Source organism: Pseudonaja textilis, chromosome 1 (genome assembly GCF_049901715.1).
Source record: "Pseudonaja textilis isolate UNSWEBS1 chromosome 1, rPseTex1.2, whole genome shotgun sequence".
In the NCBI taxonomy this organism is placed as follows: Eukaryota; Metazoa; Chordata; class Lepidosauria; order Squamata; family Elapidae; genus Pseudonaja; species Pseudonaja textilis.
This window is the reverse complement of record NC_141990.1, coordinates 82,566,323-82,581,660: the sequence shown is the minus strand read 5'-3', so window position 1 is coordinate 82,581,660 and position 15,338 is coordinate 82,566,323. Positions and strand designations below refer to the sequence as shown.

The 15,338-nt window shown below is 37.4% G+C and overlaps 1 protein-coding gene across 4 annotated transcripts in view; it reads left to right on the top strand.

Annotated features, from left to right (window-relative positions):
* LOC113439673 (SAM and SH3 domain-containing protein 1) overlaps positions 1-15,338 on the top strand; it is a 571,432-nt gene that overhangs the window by 495,717 nt on the left and 60,377 nt on the right. For all 4 annotated transcript variants that reach the window (XM_087939638.1, XM_087939633.1, XM_026705638.2 and 1 more), the window contains exons 3-4: positions 3,498-3,548; positions 3,654-3,703. In XM_087939638.1, coding sequence (XP_087795764.1) covers positions 3,498-3,548; positions 3,654-3,703 — 101 coding nt within the window. The remainder of the gene's footprint in view (positions 1-3,497; positions 3,549-3,653; positions 3,704-15,338) is intronic.

Genomic DNA, 15,338 nt, shown 5'->3' with positions numbered 1-15,338 from the left:
AATTGTTAAAAGTAAAATGAAGAAATATAAAGTTGATTTATTTGATCAAGATTAAAATAGAAAAGTTGCTATTTCTGGTAATCCTTAATAGACTTTTATTGATATCAAACATGAAATGATAAGGTTTCATGAGGTTTTGTTTATAGATTAAAAGATGGGATATAGGAAAAATGATCATATTTTAAGAAAAGGTAATAAGTTACTAAAATTGTCATACTGTGATGAAGGGGGGAAATTACTTATTTATATATTACTTTTTTTCTTTTATATATTCTTATTTTTATTTCTTTTCTATTTCTCTTTCTATTTTCCCCTTTCTTGCATCTTCTACTTTTTATTCTTTCAGGATTTTGGTATTAGCTTTTATTGTTGTTATAATGATACATCTTAATAAAATTACTATTCAAAAAACAATTTTTGAAGCACTTTTGACAATAGCTTAAATTTCAGCATGATGTCTGCCATATTTACTGAAGCAAGTTCAAAGCTCCGTGAGAAGAGAGCATTCCATGCTATTTTTATGAAGTTTACACATTGTCTAAGAGACTACCTATGGAGCTTTTGATTACCATTCAGAAATTACAATTCATGTGCTACATGTAGAGCCATCACTTGCAAACAAGGACAAAGCAAACCTTTATTAAGCAAAATAGTATCCCTTTAGGGCAAGGGTCTTCAAACTTGGCAAGTTTAAGACTTGTGGACTTCAACTCCCAGAATTCCTGAGCAAACATGACTAGAGGAGAAATTCTGGGAGTTGAAATCCACAAGTCAAGTTTGAAGACCCCTGTTCTAGGGTATTTTTATTATTTACCAACCAGTGCTCTTTTTTTAATGAAATCCCAATGCTTAGTTTTTGTAAAGAACACTGTGGCTTTTTAGTTGTGAGAACAAAAGAAGTTACTCACGTTGTAATAAGAGAAAGAGAGACAGAGCAGGATCTGGATTTTGTTAGCACAGGATGCAGCTGGTCTTTCCCTGAGAGGGTTTGAGGAGGAGGGAAGAATCTGCTCTACCTTCCCTTCCCAATGATATCTGCTGTGCATAGTAAATCTTGTTTATGTCAGCTTAGGTAATCAAAGTATCTCCTTTAAAAAGATAAAAGATAATGTGAATTAATATAGATCTTACTTAAGCTAAAAAGCACCTCTAGCACAATCCCTATCTTTTAAGTTCTAACTAAATTCCACAAAGCCAAACATTTACTACCCAGAAGCCAACAAGAAAAAATATTCTTGGTGCCCAACAGGATCTGCTTTCTCATGGTGCATGGATTGAGCTGCAATATCTGTAAAATGTCCCCTCTCTTTTATTTCCTGGATACTCGGTAGAAACCTAAATTAACTGGATTCTGCACAACTGCAGAGCTGTCCCCTTCCTTTTCTCACTGTTTTATGTCATTGGAGGTGGGATGACAGGAGACAAAAGAAGAACCTTAGTAATGTTCCCATTGCTTTTCCAGCTGGATAGTTGGCTCGGCTTAATGAAAGAGGAAGTTGCATACATCTGCTTTCTATGGAACTTTGCTTTGGTGAGAGAATGAAGACTCTCTAACTTAATTTTTGCTAATGTTTTCATTACTTTGACTACTTCATACCAACTTTTTCAACTCAGAAGAAAAACATCACCAAACTTCATATTCATAAGTTGTTTTTGTTTCCATCTCTCCAAATCAATGACATTAAAGCTAATTGCAAATTTCAGAGGAATGTGCATTTGTTTCCTTGATGTAAGGAAAAGGCATTGCACAAGCCAGCAGGGAACTTATAAATGTCTTGGACTGAATTAGGTTTTGGATTGTATGTAGGTTGAAAATGTTCTGATGGTATAGGTCTTATATAGCTGTATGCTTATCATGGTTTATCAGCCCATTCACAAATCTTGGTTTATTTGGTTGAAAAGTACTTACATGTTTGAGATGGTCAGTGACCACAATAAAATACTACTACTACTACTACTACTACTACTACTACTACTACTACTACTACTATTTACAGATAATTTTCAACCACAATGGAGGCCAGAATTTTGGTCATGTCATTGTGGTTATAAGTCAAGGCACACACAACCAGACTTGATTTTATAACCATTTTAACAATGGTCATAAGCAATTACCATGGTTGTTAAGTGAATCATGTGGCTGTTAAGCAAATCCAGCATATCCAATTTACTTTTTGGGAATTTTCTGCTAATTGTGGTCACATGACCATGGGACACAGCAACCAGTCCTCAATGCTGGCTGGTTGCCAAAGCCCAAAATGCAATCATGTGTCTTCAGGCCTCTTTGTGTGTGGCAGTCATAACTTTGAGGATGGATCATAAGTAGCTTTCTTGTATTGTCCTTCATTATTTTGAACAGCTGTTAAGTGCCAGGTTATAAGTCAGAGTCTTTGTATATGCATTCAGATCAATCCCTCTTCCATTGTTTGTAACTAGTTCTTCATTATCAATTAATTGGGGCTTTCAACCCTTTGTTATTGCTATCCTTTAAGTTATGTTTCCTGTCTGCTTTCTATAATTTTGCATATCTTGATCATGTCTTCATCCAGTCACATTTGTTTTCTGAGGTAAATCTTCAGTGTTGTGTCTCAAAGAACATGTGTTCAAGCCCCCGAGTCATTTTAATTATAGTCTTTAATGTTTTTTCCATTTCTGTTATATCCTTCTTGAGATGTGGCAGCAGAACTACACACAGTTTTCCACATCTGGAGAAGTAGACTTAGATTACTACTCCAAGGCAATGCAGATGTTAACAGGATTGTTTATTTCTTCACTTCTGCTCCTTACTTTTGTTTCCGGTTTACAAAACTGTGCAGTATGCTGAGCCATCTAGTGTTCCCACTGTAGATTGCATAAAAAAACAAAAAGTAAGAGAAATGTTATGACAAGAGATTGACAGTGCTTCTAAAGCAGGGTTTCTCAACCATGGCGGTTTTACGTTGCGTGGACTTCAACTCCCAGAATTCCCCAGTCAGATAAGCTGTCTGGGGAATTCTGGGAGTTGAAGTCACGCATCTTAAAAGTTGCCAAGATTGAGAAACACTGTTCTAAAGTAACATATTACTGCTAGTGCTTTCTCATCCAATTGAATGACTGTTTTTTGTAATCCAGGATAGATGGAGATGTTCTTGTGAGATGTATCAAACCAAAAAGATTCAGGTTCGCTATCAGCCATTAAGGTTCAGGGACAATTTTGAGCCAATCCTCCTCTCTTCACAGCCAACATCACGGGGTTGTTTTTGAACAGATGTTGGAGAAGATATTGCTATGCATGCCACTGAGCTCCTAGAGGAAACTCAAATAAAATGAAATTGTGAATTTACTTTTATATCCCATCAGTGTGTTCTAGCCAGTTTCTGGAAGCATCTGAACTGAAATAGTTTGATGGTCTTTTCATTCCTGTCCCATTTTGTTCTTCTTTTTGCTGTCTTGCTACTTTGTTTGTCAACACTGCCACACTTGTGTATTTCACTAACTTGACATCTGTTCTGTTTCAGGAGAAATCTGATGCCAGCTCCACATCCCTACAGCTGCAATCCCAGATTGAAGTAAGCACAATGGATTCAATTCTTTATTTTTGTTCCTGCATCCATCAGATAATAAAGCTTTTGGTTGTTCAGCCTCAACTCAAAGCAATGAATCTTCTCTTCCAGGAATCCCTTGGCTTTAGCAGTGTAGCATCCACACCAGAAATAGAAAGAAAGTAAGTAGGCATTTATACTTCTGCTTTACATTCTGCATGAATTACTAATTCATATCAAAGGGTTTTACTTTTACGTGACCACATCACAAGATTCAATAAGCGGCAGCCTTTTCTTTCTCTGCCACCCGTGTTCTCTCAAGTTATATTTTCTTGTCACTTTCTCTTTTTACAAAATAGTGTCTGCTCAAATAACAAGACTGATAGAATCAAAATTTATTGATTTTGCACTATACAAAGAATAATGTAACTTCTCCAGTGGGTAAAATAGTGTAGGAAACTAGCAGCTCGGGTCCCTTTGACCAGCTTCAGGGTTTTGTAGATCTAAATTTCTTAGTTTCAAAAATAGTTACAAGAAGGTGGGCAGAGCGGGATATGATTTCGCCTATTGCCATAGGAAGTATGGTACTAGACCCAGGCACCTACACAAGAGCATAGCATTTGAGAAAGGGAAGTCATTCCCAAGTCCCTAAGGGGATTACAGGCATTTGAAACGCATCTGAAATTTAAGTAGACATAATGAGTGAGCTGATCTTCTCAGAAATGTGTCCTCCAAGATTCCAAATGTGACACCAAATGCAACTCCAGGGTGGGGGTGGTGCAATTACTATTATTCTGGAGCCACTAATGACTTTTATGGATGCTCCCCCAAACATTGCCGGATATGAGATTTTCTTCATGAAATTGGGTCTCCAGGATCTTCCTGTTTTTCTACCTTCTACCTGGTTCAACTCCTTTCTCCATGGCTGGTACCAATCAGTGCTAGTGAGGGAAGAGAGGTCCAGAGGGGTTCCTATATATGGATTGCCTCAAGGCTCTCTCCCTTCCTATTTAACATCTATATGGAGCCACTGGGAGAGGCCATCTGGTTTTCAGGATCCTCAAGTTTTCTGATGATATCCAATTATGCATCTCTACCCCATGCAAAGCAAATGATGTTCAGGAGCTAGATCAGCATCTGGTGGCTATAAGGGCCAGGCCTAGGGAGAAATCAGCTATGACTCATCCCTAGCCAGATGGACTGATGATGGGATTTTGGCACTGAGAGTCAGGAGAGTAGACATCTCTGACTCTGGATGAGGGTTATATCCCTTCTAGGGGAGGGTGTGCAAACTGGGGTCTTTTTAGACTCATGGTTCTTCCTGGTAGCTAAGGGGGCTTTTGCACAAATCTGCTTTACACCAGTTGCATCCATTCCTGGGTCAAGAGGCCTTCCACATAGTCACCCATGTCTTAGTCACCTCCCACTTGGATTACTAAAATATGCTCTACCTGGGTGTTCTTTTGAAGACCATGTGGAAGCTGTAACTGATCCAGAATTCAGCAGCATGCACAGTTCTACCTACCCCATGGTTCACCCAAATAACACCACTGCTGTATGACCTGCATTGGCTTCCAGTTGTTTTCAAGGTGCAATTCAAGGTGCTGGTAATCATCTTTTAAGCCCTTCATGGCCTGGGGCCAGGTTACCTGTAGGACTGCCTCTCCCTGAGGGTATCTGGCAATACAAATTCATATAATCTGCTTGTAATAGCAGCAATCCGACAATTCATCTCACTTTTTTCCTTCTTACATACTGTGTAGGATTCTTTTATACTTTTTATCTAAGAAATATTCTTTTGATAACCAGTACAGCTGGAGAGTTAAGTTTTAAAAACATAGGGTGCAGAGGTACTTTAGCTTCCAGAATTTTGAAGCAAGATAAAGGTTAAAATGACTCAAACATTTCTTTGAGAACGTAGTATCCTAATTTTCTTTAGCATTATTTATTTCCTTATGTTTCAATGCATATTCTTCAAGTGGTGCTTTACTTTAATAGTATCTTCAGAGGTTCAGCAGTAATAAAGTTGGCAAGTATTAGAAAGAAGGGCTTCTCAGGGATAATTCTACCAATAAAATTTCCTCCTAAGCCAAAAATTATTCATTTGTCATTCAGTGTTGCAATGGTTATAATCACTCGCCAGTGAGCTGGCAGAATATTCTAGTTCCTGTATGTATTTCTTCTCGCTGGCTTTCTACTGAGATTTTGTACTATTTCCTGCTGGTATATTTGAAATTGTACTTTATTCTAACTGGTTTATTTAAAATAGCTCAGAATTAAGCAGTTCGGTTGTGAATTGCATTGTTATCTTTAAAAGTTCACAGTGCAACGAAGTTATTTAATTGTTACTCCAAAAATAAAGTAAAAGGTAACCATAAACCAGTGGTGGTATTCTACCAGTTCGGCCTGGTTCAGGTGAACCAGTAGTAAAAAATGCTACTGTTCGGCCGAACCTGTAGTAAAAAAACAGCTACCAGTTCAGCCGAACTGTTTTTTTTTCCTAACAATCAGCTGTTCTGACAATCAGCTGTGCTGGGATCCGCCTTGCTGTCTTACTGCTTCACCCAGGAAGCTTCCTGCGGCCCAGGAGCCAAAAGGGACATGCGGGGAATGCTGTGCAGCCCCCATGCACTCCATTTTTTGCCTCCTGAGCCTCAGGGAAGCTTCCTGGGAGTGGGGGGGGGCGCTACAAAAATAGAAGAAGCCATGCCCACCTAGCCATGGCCACAGAACCAGTAGTAAAAATATTTGCATCCCACCCCTGCCATAAACACATTTATGAGGGCATATATGAAAATTAGGTTTATCTCCATTCCTTCACATGAATCGCTTCCTAGAAGTGGGTGCTTTGTTGCTTACTAGATTCACCTTCTTATAGGTGAAATTGAATCTAAGCAGTCAGCCATTTGCAAGTGCAGGATGTCATCAGTAAAAGGAGGTAAAACCACCAGCAAACACACTGTCAAAAATGAGCTTTCTGTGTTTTTTCCTGTCATAAATAAAAACAGTCTAGGTACTGTTGAATCACTTGAGAAGCACACAAATGGCTTTCCAGGTAACACAGTCAATCTTTAAATCACATTTTAGGTATCATCCATGCCATTCTTATTTGTATTAAGCAAATCTCAAGTGATAAAGCCCTTTAAAATTTTAGTCTTTGACTCAAGACTCAACCTCTGACTCATTCTCCAAATCTCTTAATTGAAGGCTGCATTGTATAAAAATTAATAATTAATATTCACACTCCTTCCTAAAATGTTGTGTCACCAATTAAAACTTAAGAAAGTATGGATGAGTTATTTGATCTGTATGAAGAGCCTTGTGATGCATACAGGCTGATCAGGTTTAAATACTCCCTGTCACACAGGAAAAGGAAATTGTGATCTGATTTTAGCAAACAAAGGGCATGGGGTGAAATCTAGTAACATTTCTTTGTATCCTTGTTTTCAATAACTCTTCCAAGCATTTTTTTTTGGGGGGGGGGGCAACAAAGGCAAGGCCAGGATTGATTGGTACTCAGTTGGGAAAAAGGTGAGCAGGCTGAAAAATTATGGAGTGTGGGAATGGAGAAAGTTTTCTTATCTCTTTCCTACTTTGCAATTATGAGAACTTCACCTAAAACATAAGAAGCGTTCATCCTGCTCCTGGGTCTTATTACTTTCCATAAACCTAAAAATATTTTTTATTGAAGCTCTCCTTTACCTTGAATACACTTAAGCAATATTGATACCTTGTTTAGACCTTTGTAGCATCTTAACTTTCCACCTTCGCATATTGAATGGTTTCTGTTATTACAGAGAATGTATCACAAGCACAGCATATATCTAAGCAATAATAAATATAAGGTATTATATCTTGAAGGAGTACTAATTACAGAACATCATATAATGTAGAAACTATAGGAATCAAGAATTAAGGATGGAGTAAATCCAACAGCCACTGAACTGTTTATTTTGGTCCTTACAAGAGAGACTCGCAGTGTATAGCATTTTGATTTAAAATGCTTTTATTCCCATTGCATTAATAAATTATATGAAATTTAAAAGAGGTGATTTAGCAATAAATAAATAAATAAATAAATACCAGAGACATCTGTATGATATTTTTGTTGGTAAAAAAATTATATTTCTTTTATATGTTTGAAATCATGTCACTGTAGCAGAGAATTTTAACAGCTGTTCTACCAAATTCTTCAAGGGTAGAATAAAGCTAATGAGAAGGATGAGTTTTCAGACACTGGAAGGGAAAAAGTCTCTCCCAAAGGTTAAAGTTTTCATTGCAGCGCTCAAAAGCATAATTCTGGATCAACAGTATAATTTTCAGAACGTCTTGAAAGCCAAGAGTATATTGCACGCTGTGGCTTATAACAGGTTAGTGTTATATCATACTCAGGTATGCCCTGTCAGTTTGTTTCACAGACCAGTTCATCTGCAGTGAGATGGTTAAAGCGGGGTTGGAGTGCTGGTTATTTGAAACCCATGTGTGTTTGTCCATGGTGGTAGCCAAAATAAAAATTAAAAAAATAATAATCTCTGAGCTTCCCTGTGTTCTGCCACTGAAAAATAGACACAGCCATACCCCGTGTTTACAGATAGTAACTCTATCTGTGGAGTTTTAAAATAAGGGCTCTGCCCTGTTTAGAGTACCTGACATCTGTTCAAAGTCTGTGAGAATTGAGTTGGTGGTTTGGTCCAATTTCCCTTGGACAAATATCTTACCAACTACCATAACATTTGGTGTTAGACTAAGGGAAATCTTAACTGCCAAATGTAAAGTGTTGCTAAAAGGCATACCAATTAAACTGGCTTGGACAGTGGAACATTCAAAGCTGGAAAAAAGTGGATCTCTTGTATGGCATGCAATATATGAATGCGCCCCATTCCTATAGCAACCATCCCTTCAATAAATGAAGTAGGGGTAGTCCTCGATGCACAACAGTTCATTTAGTGACCATTCAAAGTTACAACACCACTGAAAAAGGTGACATTACCATTTTGCACGCTTACGACCTTTGTAGCATCCCTATGATCATGTGATCAAAATTCAGATAGAATAGAATAGAACAGAACAGAATAGAATAGAATTCTTTATTGGCCATGTGTGATTGGACATACAACTGGTTCATACTTACGACCACTGCTGTGCCCCAAGGTTGTGTAATCACCTTTTACAATCTTGTGACAAGTAAAATCAATGGGGAAGCCAGATTCATTTTACAACCATGTTGCCAGCTAAACAATTGCAGTGATTCATTTAACAACTGGACAAGAAAGATTGTAAAATGGGGCAAAATTCACTTAACAAATGTCTCACTTAACAACAGAAATTTTGGGCTCAATTGTGGTCGTAAGCTGAGGATTACCTGTACACATCTTCATCTTATTTTTGTGTGCGCATAACCTTTTCAAATGGATGCAACAGTTTGATAGGAGTTGGGTGCCTATTTGTTTTGGAAGAAAACTGGAGAACTTTCTCAAGGTGGTGTCAGGAATAAATAAAGGCTGCTAGTGCCTACCAGGCATAAAGTTTCAGGTGTCTAGGTTTTCCTTTGACTGTTTGGACTGGGTGGCAGCTGTCCTGAAATTGTTTACTCAGCCATAAAGGGAGAGGTCTAGTAAGCATATTTTGGCAGGAAAGCAGATCAAAGAAAATTAAGCCTCCTCCTGCATACTGTGTTTCATCCTGTTTTTAGCGGGACACAGAATTTCTATTTCCAGGGATATGCCGCTATTGAAGAGGAAAATGTTGCTTATATTATCAGAACCATTGTTTGTTTTAATCTTCCTAAAGCAAGGTAGGATCCTGTATTAAAGTTGAAAAGGCAGCTTCATGGTTGACATATTTCTTGACATAGTTTATGTTTTCTGAATGTAAATATATATAGTGTACAGATAGTCTTCATCTCTTTATTGATCCAATTTTTCATAATGGGCGTGATGTTAAACTAGAACTTTCTAAAATTATAACAAGTTCACACTAAACCTAATCTTTTCCATCCTTAGCCATAGAATAAGCATTGTTCTTCTATAAAAGTTTTCCTACCAAATGCATTCTAAATGAGTAGACACCAACCTTACTTTACAACAGGAAGTGGTCATTTTGGCTAAGGACTAGGATGGCTTATTTTTCAAATGTCAGCATGCAATGTTTTTGACAGATTTTTTCATTTTAGGCCATAGGACTGCCTCTAGCAGCTCGCAATTTTGCTCAATGAAAGTTTTAGAAATGTAAAAATTTCTGTCTAGACATCTATGGTTGTTTCTGGTGTGTTATGCTGTTTGATTAATTTAGTGACCAGTTATATTCTCGTATCACTTCCCGGTTCATTACAGGAAAAGTTGGTATTATTGATACAGCAGGATCAGCACAGTTGCTAATTTCAATGTACTGAAAACAGGATATACTGTATGTCAGTCACTTAGCATTAATTGAATTTATTGACTTAGCTGTGCATTTTTAAGGTTGGGCAGCTATAGAAATTGAATAAATGAATATAAATGAACACACTGGTTGTATTGTATTGTGCCCTTGACCTATCACATTCTTTTGTTCTTCTGTTACAATCACCAATGCACTTTTCAGTGAAGATAGTGGACCTAGAGCTGGAAAGGAAAATCAGTATCTTCACAGTTTACATGAGAGTGAATTATTTTTGGCTTGTAAGCAAAATGCTGTAAACAACTGTAGATCTCAGTCTATATTCTATCACATTTGGCTACTTAGAAAGCACTTGTGTCATTCTTTTTTAAAAATAATTTACATGTAATCATGAAATAGTGAATCAGCACTCTGGGTTATATTGCTACCGTAGTAATTTAAATTATTTCAGCCAGTTCTCAAAGGCACCAATTTAATTGGCATTTTAACATGAGTTGATCTATAAATGGGAAAGCTACAGTGTTGAGAACTACAAAGCAGAAAATGGCAAAACTAAATCAAGGAAGAAAGGAAACTGTAGGTTGAAAATTGGCTTTTAATTAATGTTGGGAATGAATGCTTCTGCCTAGCTTTGTAAGGTAGCAAGAAAGAAAGGGAGAAAAAGCAAAAGCAACAGACCCTTACTAAGCATAAATTTTACTCCACCACAAAGTGATGAGTGAAAGAAGGATTGTGAGGACTGAAAGGGAATAAAGAGTTCTGATGATGGAGGCTAGAATTTTTTTTCTGGCCAAATTGTTCATGTTGTGTGCAGACAATTTCCTTGATAGAAGTGGGTCAGGAAACTCCCACAATAACATTCACAGGGGAAGTGAAAAGGCAGCCAAAAAGTGCTCGTGACATGTGACAAGCCAGACCAATGTGCCTCTGAGCAGCTGAAGGAATATTTCTTCCTGGCAATTGTTCTCAGAGAAATGAAGGCCTCTTTTCAGAAGAATGTGGAGCTTGTCGTAACCACTTGATGCTGTTTGTTGTGCATGGTGATGTGCTATGAATTTCATACCACATACTAAGCCACAACTTCTTCCCCTTATTTTTATAGGCTGTTAGTATTTCAAGTAGGTTGAAAGATTTATCATTGATGGGATAATATTATTGTTGTTTTAAAGGGGGCCACAAAAAAAAAGGTCTATACCATATTGGATATTCTGTCCAATTCCAGAGAGGCATAATAATAATAACAAATGAGAAGACTTGGCCTTCATCAGCATTAAAATTAGTAGGTGAGTAAGTGCAAGTCATGGTATATTAAAAAGATTCAGGAAGAAGAGAGTCTAATTCATTGACAATTCTCCCATCTTCCACTAAGAAATCATCAGCAGACATACCTTTTATGCTTTGCAGTTGGGATTATCACGTGTTATTGTTTATGTGTGAATTCTTTTAGATTTACAAGAGATCTATTAGAAAAACCAAGGAGAGCCAAGATAAGGTTCCTGTTTCCATTTACATTAAAAAAAATAATTAGAGCTCTGATCTTCAAGCAAGGTTGGGAAGAGATTCCCAAACATTATTTTAGAACAATAGAGACAGGAATAGAGTGACACCTTTCTCCTAGAGGAACAGGATGTCTTCCTGCAAACTGTTATGTTTTCTCCAAACTGCTGCCCTTAAGAGATGGAAGTCATTGGGTCATAGCTTAAGCTTTGTCCAGAGTTGGAACAAAGACCAAAGCATAAAATGAAAAGTAGGCATGCAAAAAAACCCAACAACAACTTTAAAACAAAAAGCAGCCAGATGGCTGCTGTTGTTGTTTTCCCTCTTTCTTACTTCTGGATTTTAAGTAAACTTGACCAAGAATAAACTCAGCAAACCAGGCTCATTAGATGAGGAAAATGCTGGAAAACATCATCTGAAGCAGAATGTTTGAACAGGGCAGGATAGAGCTTAACTAGGAAAAGATAATTCGGTATAGCACAGAATCTCAATTCCAGTCTTTTCCCAAAATTATTGGAAAATATATGGCTAAATAATGTTGAAGTGGGCCATAAAGATTACAGGTAGTAAGGAGAAATTCTATGCATTTTATGATGGGACCTGGAAAGGGGCTGGATTAGACCATAATTACTATATTTCTATTTCCAGCCTATTTTTCCCCTTTCTTTTGTATAGCTTTTTGGAATACTCAATCACTTGAATTTAAACTGAGCTTTAATTTAACCATACAGCTTTCACAGACTGTAGTTTTACAGTAGTTTGTAGCTTTTACCTCATCCCATCATTGTTTAATTCCATAGTCACTGTCCTTGCAGTTTCTAAACATTGACTATGTCAGGTTACAGCTTCTGATTCCACACTCTAGTGTTTTTATCTTATGCTGTTGAAAGATCAAAGTACATATGTTTTGTTGCATTGTACTGCCTTATACTATATTATTAAATTGTAGAAAATCTGATTATTGGCAGTTAATAGAAAAGGTACAATGCGCTTCTGTGACGAGTCTTGAGCAAACCAACTAATCATTAATGCTGTCAAGGTTAAAAGAAGATTGGATTAACTGACTGGACAAACCATATTTGTGTGCTCTGGAGCAGGGGTCTCCAACTTGGCATCTTTAAGCCAGGAGGACTTCAACTCCCAGAATTCTCTGGGATGATGTATTAAAGTTGTCTGTGGCACCAAGGTTTAATAGGGCTTGAAGTCCCTTTTTTAGTCTGTCTAGGTCTGTAGGATAATAGCTAAACAACTTAGAAGCTTGGGCAAACATGTTTCTTAACAGATCTGGAGCATTTAGACCATCTACTTGCAAACTGCCTTCCTTTCCTGTAAATACTAATTATTTACCTCAGAAGAGAATATTATTAAAAAGAATGATCTTCAATTGTTGCCAGGTTATCCATAAAATAATTATGACTTTTGTGTCCATTAGTGCAACTTTTCTTGAGAGGCTACCATTATTTTGGAGGCTCATACCTGCATGGGTTCAACTTCCAGAAGTATCTGATGAAAAGGCACAAAGACACTAACATTTTCCTCTTCTGCCCATAATTTTCTACAGTTAGCAGATATGAATTAATGTAGAAAAAAAATCTCTGGACTGTCCTGGTGAATGAGTTTATTCCATGTGTTAGGCCCTCTTTAAACTGGTCAGATAAGTCTGTTTAATTCCAACCCACCATTTGGGAGTCCTGAGGCTGAACAGTTGTTGTATGTTTATATTACCATCTCTGGCTTGTGATCTACTGACTCTACAAGGGGATGTAGATTTTCTGATTGCATCTTTTACAACATACAACATATATCATACTCTACCATCACTTCTTCCTTTGTTTTATAATAGATGGATCCATTTACTTTTGTTTTTATTTAGCCCTTAGAGGTTTTTATAAATAAATGGCATCGCTCACCAGATGCAACTGCCTACAAGGTATAATTTTATTCCTTTGTTTATACAACTGGCTCCTAGTTGTATATTCCCATACTGATCTGTCTAATCATGTAGCTCTTTCTGCTCTTAAAGTGACTTGGCCTCCCGGTCTGTTATGAGATATCTTCCTTTATTTTCTTGCAGGTAATCTGAGTCATGGGAGCCAGGGTAGATAATACCAAAGATGTTGCTTTGCTGTTGTTACTATAACTCTCTATGGTTTAAGTGCTGTACACAAGATCTCTTCCCCAACAAGAATCAGAGTCATATGCTTTTACTGGCCATAGGGTGGCTGTGGTCTAAATTTTGAGGTCTCTTTTATGGGCCTAATAGTTCAATAATCCTGCTTTAGACATACATTAAGGCAGAGGGAATATGGCACTTCCCTCTTCCTTAAGGCATACATACGATGACATACATTAAGGTGGAGGGAAGTGTCATAATAAGCAGTGTTTAACTTTTTGCAGCAGAGGTAAGATAGATGCCTAATCTGGCAATGCCTTCCTTTTTTTCCCTTGAAAAAGAACTCAGTTTTGCACATTTCCATCTATTCCTTTGCCAAAATTAAAAGCATTCTCACAATACTTGGTGGCCTCAGCAGCAGTGCTGACTCTGTTCTTTTGTCTCATTCACTGGGAGTACCGTTGCCTTCGAAGTTGACCTGGTCTCCTCTATAATAAATCAGGAAAGAGCTTTTCTGATAGCCAGAATATGGTCTTGGCTAATTGTAGGCCTTTCTCCCCCCTCCACCACCAACAAAATCCTTCACCCAGATACTCCCTTTTTTCCAAACATATTCCTAGCTTACCATTTGAATCAAGGTACTATCTCACTGGGCTTTGCACAGGTGCACTCCCCTTATATATGAATTTACATATAACCAATATGAAGGACTATAGTCAGGGGTAATTCTTGAAGATTTAAGGGACCCCTAAGTTGGGAGAGGTAGTCTTACAAGGCACAGTTCATTGATGCAATATTGTCCAGACCGTGCTTGACTTGAATGGGCCAGAGCAAAGGGATGAAGCTAACAGCTGTTTTATGGTGCTACAAGATGTAGACATTAATGATGGGAGATGAAAGATCATAATCTGCATTTCATATAGCATCTTGCCATACCAACTTCAGCTCTATGCTTTAAATAAGACCCCTTAACCTAATTTTTTTTTTTGTAATTTTATAATATGGTGAATGAAAGATGGAGATTTTGTCAGACTTTTTTTCAATCAGAGACTGAAAAATTGTTTTTCATTAGTGTTGGAAGCAATTGTGTGGATTCTTTCCAATGTTACAGTCTTTAATATTTCCTTTATCTCATTTTTGGCTCATCCCGTGCTATCATTTCTTAGCCACAATTTATTGTTCTTTTTCTGTTCTTGTTCTGAAGATTTGCGATTTCCCTTCCCGTTTTTCATATGTTGGGTTGAAGGAGATAGTTCCTTTTTCTTGGAGGAAATTACCATTCTGTTTGTGCATCCTGCTGCCTCAGTAAAGGGACTTTTCCAGTGCTTGAGTAGAATGGAATTTAAATAAGATCCCACAATATTCTTGGAAATATGGTGGATGCAATAAAACCAACAGAAGATAACTTTTAACCAATGACCAAGGGGCAGTGAAAGAAAACACTGTGAAGGTAGAGGGTAGAATTTCAAAATCTAGGAGGTTTTTTTTAATGACTACTCTGAATCCTCCAGTGATCTACATGTAAATTCTTGTTGATAATTTGCAAATCACACAGAGGTTCTGGTCTAACTTTTGTGGGGCCCTGTCCTAAAGCAGTGCAGTTAACATTGCCATGTCTGTATTGCCTGTAACTGGAGAAAAAAGGCAAAGCAAGAGAAATGGCACATTTGTTACTGCTGAGAAGACATTGACCCCAGAGCCATTGCTATGGAGACATAATGACAAGATAGTTGAATAGGACTTCTCTGTTTTCCATCTTTCTCATATAGATGCTAGCAGAGACATGCAAATCGCTATAGGAACCTTAAAGACTCATTTGCCACATAATG